The sequence below is a fragment of the Dipodomys merriami genome, unplaced genomic scaffold, assembly GCF_024711535.1.
Source record: "Dipodomys merriami isolate MVZ:Mamm:240054 unplaced genomic scaffold, mDipMer1.0.p SCAF_49, whole genome shotgun sequence".
NCBI lineage: Eukaryota > Metazoa > Chordata > Mammalia > Rodentia > Heteromyidae > Dipodomys > Dipodomys merriami.
Window position 1 is genome coordinate 6,919,036 of NW_027206057.1, and position 9,784 is coordinate 6,928,819.

General features: G+C 45.9%; 1 protein-coding gene across 4 annotated transcripts in view; it reads right to left on the reverse strand.

Annotated features, from left to right (window-relative positions):
• Positions 1 to 9,566, reverse strand: part of Ankrd44 (ankyrin repeat domain 44) — a 300,455-nt gene extending 290,889 nt beyond the window's left edge. For 2 of the 4 annotated variants that reach the window (XM_069995713.1, XM_069995712.1), the window contains exon 1: positions 9,380 to 9,566. In XM_069995713.1, the coding sequence (XP_069851814.1) occupies positions 9,380 to 9,406 (27 nt within the window). In that variant the 5' untranslated portion in view covers positions 9,407 to 9,566. The remainder of the gene's footprint in view (positions 1 to 9,379) is intronic. The other 2 variants (XM_069995714.1, XM_069995715.1) reach the window with 2 other exon arrangements.
• Between the last annotated feature and the right edge of the window lie 218 nt (positions 9,567 to 9,784).

The window sequence follows — 9,784 nt, forward strand, 5'->3', positions numbered from 1 at the left end:
CCATCTAGTTTTTACTGTCCAGGGAACTGAGCCAAAGTATTCTATACTTGAGCTATGCCCCCGTCCTTTGGTTGGTATTTTGTTTTTTGAGATAAGGTTATTTGCCCAGGTTGGCTTTGAACTCTTTATCTTTCTGCCTTTGCCTCCATAATAGCCGGACTATAATATACAATACTACACCAGCCCTACACCATATACATCTTATTGCTTTAGGTCAATTAGAGTCCTAGAAAAACTTTCCATTTTCTAAAAAAAAAAAAAAGCAAGTAAAAATATTCTTGAAAAATATGAAAATGTACTGAGCACTATAATAATCATGCCTATAATCCTAGCTACTTGGGAAGCTAAGATTGGATGAAACATGGTTCAAAGCTAGCCTGGGCATAAATAGAAAAGAAACTTACACTAAGCTCTTAACTGAGAGTTGGATGTAGTGATATACACCGGTCAACCTAGCTATAATAGAGGACAGGAAGTGACACCCTACCCCCAAAACAGCCAGCACAAAAAAAGGCCTAGAGGTGTGACTAAATGGTAAAAGTTCCTGCCTGATAAGCAAAAAAAAGAAACAAATATGTGTCATCATTTGAAGCTGGAATCATTCATTTCAACCTCTGAAAGCAGCCAGAGGCAAATATGATATTGACAAAGGAATGACAAAAGAATAATAAAGGAGTGATCTATAAGACAGACAATTCTGGATTCTCTTTAAGTAGAGCAAAGAATGAGAATCCATTTGCAAGCCATGACACTGGATTCTTCTTCAGGAACATGAACTTGACTGACCTGGTTACCTGGACACCCAAACTAAAGCTTATGTGCAAATACATGCTTCAAAGCTACATGTAAGGAAAATACTCAAACTATTGTAGGGCCTGAGTCACAGAAGAGACAGAGCAGAGCAAAGCATCCAGTCCAATGGAGCCCACAGAGTTGACTTTGACTTACTTGCTAAGTAAGCATGGACTTGCCCTCTTCAACTGAAAAGCAGAAAGTCTCACTAAACTGCTCCCGCAACTGGCCACCTACTGATCAGAGCTGATGTGGGAGCTGGAGGCCATGTTCTAACCCTGGACCCGCACAAGTAAAAAACAGGCTTCACAATACCTGACAATATTGAGCAGACCTGACTCAAAACATAGGGACTAGTCTGTTTGTCAAACTTGTTTGCTGCCACTGTCAAGCGTGAGCTAAATTCAAATGAATGACTCTGCAGGTGACCATATATGCTAGGTTTAGCTGCACTGTCCTGGTTCACATTTGTTCTCCAGTAATATTGATTCTTGGGGGGTGGGGTGGGCTAACTGAGATTTGGACTCAAGGCCATGCCCTTGCTAGGGGAACTGAGCCACTTGAGCCACTTCCCCTCCAGATGAATATTTAATTGTATTCCCTAGCATTGCTAAAGCATCCTAATTCTGTATCACTTCTAGCCATCTGCAAACATTTTTAAATGTTTGCATTTGGGGTTTTGTTATTTGAGCATATGATGTCAAGCCAGTCACGTGTAGTTTTTGCACTTAAGAGACTTTCAAATAGTGCTAAATCCCCAAAATCTTCAAAAAGGACTATTCTGGCTCATCTTTATGGATATTGGGTTTCATTGTGGAGTTTTCAGGTCTATTTAATTGTGGATTTTTTTTTTCCTCACTTGGAATTTTCTTAGAGAAACAAAGTACCGTAGCTGCCACATAAAATGAAAGACAAGATTATAAGCTATTTGTACCTCTTGTCTATTTAAAAATATTTCTTGTTATATCTTAGCCTATAACCATTCAGATATTGTTGTACATACATATGGAAATACCAGTTAATCCTATTAATTTATACAATGAGTTAATAACAATAGTTTTAAAATAATTTACATATGTTATTGAAACAAATCTTTTTTTTTTCAGGCGCATAACTTTTTTTTTTCTGTTTTGTTTTTAAATCGATAAAAGAAACTGGACCCTAAAAGTTGCAGTGATCTAAGCAGCAGCAAGTTAGTGCATTTGTCCTTTTGGGGGTTTTGCTTATATATGTTTGTATTATCACACTGCTGGCACACCTTATTTGCATGAAATTCTGCACCATATATATTAATTGTAAAGTTATTTAACCCCAATTTTGGGGTGGAAGGGACCTATTCTGGATGATAATTTTCACTGAAATCTAATCAAGCTTTAAAACAAATCTGTTTAAAGAATGTTTCAGTCCTACTTCTGGTACAAGAATGGTGCCTTTCTGATTATTCTCTATTTAGAGGAATAAAAGAAGTAGAACTTGAAATATTCTTTTTAAAAAGTGAGTTTAATCAATCCAGGGCTACATCTTGGGTACTAGTGTTAGACTTTCACTAGAGCAGCCAATTGGTTATCTAAGAGAAGCATACGTTATTTAGAAAAATCATCAGTCTAGGGGGGGAATGGGGGGAGTATGGGAAGGGATGGGAAGGGGAAACAAAGGAGGAGGCAACAATGCTTGATAAGAAATGTACTCGCTATCTTGCCCATGTAATTGTAACTCCTCTGTACGACAATTTTACAATTTAAAAAAAAGGAAAAGAAAAATCATCAGTCTAGCCAGACATGATGGCTCCTAACTATTTGGGAGGCAGAGAGGGGAGGAATTGCAATTGGAGGCTAGCTTGAGAAAAAATTTTAATGAGATGATTTCTCAACCAACAGCAGGGTGTGGACGCAGGCACATTATCCCAGCCTTGTTATCACAGTTCAGACTGGCCAGAACATAAAGTAAGACTTTCTCTTGAAAATAATCAATGCAAAAAGGGCTGGTGGAATGGATAAAATGGCAGACTGGCTGTTTAGCAAGTATAAGTTTCTAAGTTCAAGCCTCAGTAGCATCCAAAGAGAGAGAGAGAGAGAACAATGAGGAGAACTGATAGTACCACTTGGAAAGTTTGAAAATTGTATTGAAACTGAAACCAGTAAGAAATGTAACAAAACATCCAGTAATTATCTCTGAGAATAGATGCTTTGAATAGTAACTTATAGTAACTTTTTTCTTTTTTGTTTGCCGAGTTGGTTTCCTACAGTAATTATATTTTATGTTATATATATTTTTAATCACCAAGCAAGGTGACTCATGTTGTAATCCTAATTACTCAAGAGGGGCTGGGAAGGTGGCTCAGTGGTAGAGCGCTTGCCTTGCATGCCTGAGGCCCTGGGTTCAATTCCTCAGCACCACATAAGCAAAAAGAAAAAAGCCGGAAGTGGCGCTGTGGCTCAAGTGGTAGAGCACTAGCCTTGAGCTGAAGAGCTGAGGGACAGCGCCCAAGCCCAGCGTTCAGGCCCCACAACCGGACCCAAAAAGAAAAAAGAAGTCTTCCCTAATTACTCAGGAGGCTGAAATCAAGAGGATTGAGGTTTGAGGTTATCTTGGGCAAAAAGTTAACAAAGCCCCATCTTAATCAATTAATAGCTAGATATGATGGTATATATCTGTGATCCCAGCTACTCAAAAAGAATAAATACTAAGATTGAAGTACAGCCTATTCCCAGTAAAAAGCAAGACCCTACTCAAAAAATATTAATACAAGTTGAGGGTGTGGTTCAAGTGGTGGAGTGCAAGACCAGAGACCTCAGAGAAGCTCCTTCCTATGACAGAGTGGGCTGATCCCAAGAAGCAGGCGGCATGTAGGTGAGGCTGTTTGCCCAGTAGCTCCTCCATAAACAAGAGCAGGCGGCTATTAGTCTTGCATTTGTGCTGCCCTTTCAACTATGAAAAGTACAGCCTTGTGGCCAGAACCCCACCTGTGCAATCAGACTGTCAGGGCAAGACACTGCTCAATCACTCGCAGGGTGTGTGCCCTTGAACGAGTCAATTAGCTACCTACCCTCTGCCTGTTTTCTATCTATGAAACAGGAACCACACCACCACCTACCTCCTGTGTGACCCTGGGTGATTCACAGCAGGGCCCAGCATACAATCAGCGCACAATAAAAGTAAGCTCTTATTAGGCACCGGCCATGAAATACCAGCCCTCAAGGATATTTCCAAAACCATGTCACCAAGTTCCCAAAAAGACCAGCAAAGGGTCCAAAAAGAACAGACTCCTTCTTGCCCCTTCCCTCCTGATTGCATGACTGTTCACTTGCAGACCATGCTCTAGGTACCCATTTGAGTCCAAGGGCAGCCCGGTAAAATATGCAACATGAGGGGCTAGAAAATCCTGCTTTCAGAGTTACAGAAAATTTAGTCTCTGGCCACTGCCATGACTGCCAGCCACTGTCTTTGGCAAGAAGGTGGGTGAGTCAAATGGAAGCTAGGACTTGGCAAGAGGACACTGGACCAGAAGGCCCCGAGGCAGGAAGCTCCAAAGGGGTCACCTGCTGAAGCAGTTTGTCTGCCACAGCCAGCCTTTACCTTCACAGAGGTACCTGGTATTCTACTGTCATTAGCAAACTCACAGAGCAGTGGACGGTTACAGAGCTCACCATCCCGGCTTAGTAACTGTGGAAACAAAATTGAGGAAAGGAGCTAGGCTGGAGACAAGATCACACACCTAAGGCAGGGCCTTAACTTATGGCAGATGGACTGCACAAAAAGATTGATATCAAATCACACTGCAACTGGACATCAGTGTCTCCCAGCTACTCAAGAGGCTAAGATTTGAGGATTGCAGTCCAAAGCCAGCCCAGACAGGAAAAAGCTAAAAGTGAAGTTTTGGCTCACATGGTAGAGTGCTAGCATTAAGGGAAAAGGCTCAAGGACAGTACCCAGACTCTGGGTTCAAGACCCAGTATGTGTGTGTATATGTGTGTGTGCATGTATGTGTGAGCATGTGTAGTAGTATATTGTGTTGCAAAAGTTTTTTTGTTTTTTGTTTTTTGTTTTGGTCGTGGGGCTTGAACTCTGGGCCTGGGCGTTGTCCCTTAGCTCTTCAGCTCAAGGCGAGCGCTCTACCACTTGAGCTACAGCACCAATTCCAGTTTTCTGGTGGTTTATTGGAGATAGGAGTCTCACGGTCTTTCTTGCCCGGGCTGGCTTTGAACCTAGATCCTCAGATCTCAGCCTCCTGAGTAGCTAGGATTACAGGCGTGAGCCACCAGCGCCCGGCTGTTGCAAAAGTTTTCATGGTGGGGCTGGGAAGGTGGCTCAGTGGTAGAGTGCTTGCCTTGCATGCATGAAGCCCTGGGTTCGATTCCTCAGCACCACATAAGCAAAAAGAAAAAAGCCGGAAGTGGCACTGTGGCTCAAGTGGTAGAGCACTAGCCTTGAGCTGAAGAGCTGAGGGACAGTGCCCAGGCCCAGAGTTCAGGCCCCACGACCAGACCAAAAAAAAAAAAAAAAACACACAAAAGTTTTCATGGCTACCTTAAGCAAAATGGATCATATTTGTATGTAATCAAGTCTTTTTCCTATTTACAGTTATCTTGGTTTCCAAAGATATAAAGAAAACTCTTCATAACCATTCATCAGTGGCTCATGCCTGTAATCCTACCAACTCAGGAGGCTGAGATCTGTGGATGATGGTTCAAAGCCAGCCTGGACAGGAAAGTCTGTAAAACATTTCCAATTAGCCACCAGAACACTGGAAGTAGTGCTGGGGCTCAAAATGGTTGAGCCCTAGCCCTAAGGGAAAAAGGTAGGAACAGGGCCCAGGTTCTGAGTTCAAAAACAACAACAAGGAAGAAAGAAAGAAAGAAAGAAAGAAAGAAAGAAAGAAAGAAAGAAAGAAAGAAAGAAAGAAAGAAAGAAAGAAAGAAAGAAAGAAAGAAAGAAAGAAAGGAAGGAAGGAAGGAAGGAAGGAAGAGAAAGAGAGAGAGAGAGAGGGAGGGAGGGAGGGAGGGAGGGAGGGAGGGAGGGAGGGAGGGGAGGGAAGGAAGCAAGGAAGGAAGGAAGGCAGGTAGGCAGGCAGGCAAGCAAGCAAAGCAAGCAAAGAAAACTCTTCATGTCCATCTATGAGGAAGTAATTATTTATATTAATTGCATAGTTAGTTGAGCAACTATGTTGCATAGTAACTATGCTGCATTCCTCCCAGATGCCTGTAACTTTCCAAGTTTTAACACCACATGCCAGGGGAAAACCCATTAGTCCCATCAGTCCAGGACAATTAGGATGGTTGCCCCCTTTACACTGACACTGTAATAAAAATGATGTGTACCCTGCAAACAGGAAAACAGAAGAGACACAGTTACAAATGCAGAAGTGATATATGCCAAGTTTGTTTGTAGCAAGAGCTCCCAGTTCCTTTTAATAGTAGAAAAAGGTTCAAAACCACAGTGGCCTCTCCCTTCCCCCTACTTTTTACTTTCCCAAACAGTTAGAAAAAGACATACTCTTCTTTCTCTTGTGTGGCTTAGAGGTCACTGCTGGATTGATTGCTGAAGTGGCCAACCACCACCCAGCAGGACAGAAAATGTCATGGTCTGTTGTCACCTCTTACTTCAACCAAGACAACTTGTGATCCCTGTTACCAAAAGCAAGAAGATGTCCTCAGACTGATCATCCAAAAGCTACTGCAAAAAAACCCAGATACACTTACAAAGAGGGTGTTTCAGGCAAGGAGAGAATGAAGTGACTGAGCAAGGGGTTCCCCTGCAAACTACAGCAAGTAGTTTCCAAGAGATGAAGTGAAATGCTTAAACAAAAGGTTGTTAAAATATAGGTAAGACTAAGAACCAACTTCTAAGAACTGAGTTTCAAATGAAAAGTAAGACTATATAAGGCAAGAAAGACCCATTTCCTGAAGCTTCAGAAGCCATCCCCGCCCACCACCTCACACACCACTTCCCCACCCAGCCTTCTCTAGTTTTAGCCCAAAACGGACTGGTGGTTTTAGGTGTTTTTGAATCTTAGAACTCCTTAGGATGGTTTTATGTATCAGGAGATAGGAGCAAATAAAAGTTCTACATCTCCTTCTTACTCTCCATAGCAATACTAGTTTACTAGGGGAAGGTAGGGGATGTACTCTTTAAAAGCCCTTCTCTGGTAAGTCCTGATGAATAACTTCCTTTCTTTCTAAGACCAATGATTCATTTTTCACTATGGCTTATCTTGATTTAACCCTTTCAACATATTCAGTGTAAGATGGTTATCTTACAACCTCTAACAGAAAGCATAGGAGCCTGGAAGGCCAGAGACAGGAGTTAGTCCCAGCCCAACAGTTGTGATTTCTTTTGTTTTATTTTGGTTTTGTTGTTTTGTTTTTTCCAAGACCAGTACTCTAACTCATTATCTGACACTTTTACTCACTGCACCTAAACCATGCCTCCAACTCCAATAGATGTGATTTTTGAGGAAGATTTCCCCCCTTCTCCAGATCTGCTTCTTCGTTTAGAAGACAAGTGATTCAGCTAGATCATCACATTTTTTAAACTAGGATTTTTTTAAACTAGGCCTTTACTTATGCTAGGCAGGCACTCTGACACTGAACTAAACCTCTAGCACTATTTTGTGCTGCTAATTTTGATATAAGGTCTCTCTTTATGCCCCCAGTGTTCGATCTAGGATAGGTTTTCATGGTAGCAGGATGACAGGTGCACATCATTGCATTCAATTATGGAATAAGAAAGGGTCTTAGGGGGTGGGGGTGGGGGGTCAGAGGGTGAGTTACTGCCCAGGCTGGTCTTGAACTGTGATCCTTCCATACTTGATCTTCAAGTAACTGGAACAACAGATGTGAGCCATCAGCATCCTGCTCAGGCTAGATCATCTTTAGCATCTTTGCAACTCTAAAGTTCTATGTGAAATTCACATCTGTGATAATAATGCCTTTCAGCACCCTTTTTTATTTGAAGATTTAGGAATTTGTAGACTAGGAGGGTAAGGTGTATCAGTGAACAGGACAGGACAAAGACACATTAAAACTGTCACATATCAAACAAGCAAATGTCTAACAGTCATTGAAATTTGTGAACAAAGGTAGAGGAAATCCTAGTATCAATTTACTCCAGTCATGAATGCTTTGGAATCTGTGCTAAACAGATTCATCACAATTACCAATTGCTCTTCCTGAACAACTTAACAATAACATGAATTTAAACTCAATGATTTCTGTACCCTTCCAGAAAAAAAAAAGGATGAATACTTAGGTAATACCTAAGATTATTTTTAATTCCATTTTTATTGTCATTATAAAGTCAGGTACACTACTTTTTGGACAATGTCACCCCTTCCCTTGCTGTCTCCCAATTTTTCCTTCCCACCCTCACCCACAAATAAACCTAAGAGTTTTCACCTAAATGGAAGATCGAATCCTCGCAAATCATTGGGGGTATTCAGTTACACTAAAATGTCAGGATGTTCTGGCTGGATACTAATTAGCAAGGCTTTTAAAGGCAACCCAGTTGAGAAATTTGAGGTGTTGAGTAACAAGGACTGGTGGGTTTGACCCTATGTGTTAAAGTCAAGGCTGCCTCTCAGCTGGACCCAAAGAGTGTTCATGTCTTTATCCATGAATAAAGAGGGGCAGGAGGACCAAACTGTTTCCCCTTCTTTCTCCGCCCCCCCCCCCCCACACAAGAGCTGCTTAGAGTTTGTCCTGCAGCTCGGTTAGGCGCCTGTTAGTGTCCGCGTCCTTTAAAAGCAGCAGAAATCTTGCCCAGGGTTTGGACAGAGCGAGGCTCCATCGCACAGTCCATTCGGACTCAGGTGCTCAGCGCACTCTCCACACGAGGACTCCAGCGCTGCCCGGGGTGCCGGCTGACCCAGCTGATGCAGCCCGGCCGAGGGGGGCCGGGCGTCCGGCGCCCGGCGGAGCGCAGCCTCCGACCTCACTGCACCCGGTACTCAACCCCGGCGAGCGGCGCCGCTCCCCGGGTCCCCGGCACCGGGGCAACTAAAGAGGAAGTCGGGCTGTCCGGATCCAACGGGTCCAGACTGCCCGACCCACACGGTGTGGCCGGGTCTCGGGCTGGGTTTGGGAGGGGTCCCAGCTTGTGACCCTTCCTCCCCCCTCCCCTCCCTGCGCCCACCTTCCCTAACCCTCCTGCTGGCGCGGGACTCGCATCGGCGGGGTGGGGAGGGAGCCACAGGCTGGCGGCGCCCGAGCTTGCGCAGCTTGTGGGGTGGAAGCCGGAGGGAGCACCGGAGGGAGCACGAGGAGGCGGGAGGGGGGGACGCCTCCCCTCCCCCCTGCCCAGCCACCGCCACCCGCGTCCACCGCACCCGGCGCGCACACACCCCCCTCCCCAACCCCGAGAGCACGCGGGCGCGCGCGCAGGGGCGAAGGCCCAGGGCGGGGACGGCGCAGCAGGAGCGGCGCAACCACCCCCGGCCCGGCCCCGGGCGCCCGGCGGCGGCACTCGCTCCTCCCCGCCGTCCAGAGTAAACAGCTCCGGGCGCGCTCCGCGCCGCGCCGCGCCCCCATCCCCCCGCGGGCGCCGCGCCGCCCCGCCCGCCCGCCCGCCCGCCGGCGCCGCCGCCCCCTACCTGGTCGGTGAGTTTGAGCACTGCCATTCTTCCGCTCCTTCGCGCGCACCCACATCCAAGGTCCCGGGGCCGCAGATGTCACGCACCAGAAGCCGGGCCAGCGGAAGGGATCGCCGGGGGAAAGGGGGAAGGGGGGGAGAATCTGGCACCCGAATTTGACAGCCCTCCCCTGCTGCTGCTGCTGCTGCTGCTCCTCCTCCCACCGCGTCCCTCCTCCTCCTCCTCCCTCCTCCAGAGGCTGACACTGGCTAGTGGGGTTTGCAGCCCAGCCCGCCCGCCTTTATACAGGAAGTGCCGGCTGCTGCCAGCCCGGCCGCCACTGACATCACCGCGCGCTGCCTCGCTCGCTCGCCGCCGCCTGGGCCGACGCTGCCTCCTGCCGCCCGCAGCCGCGCCTCGCAGCCC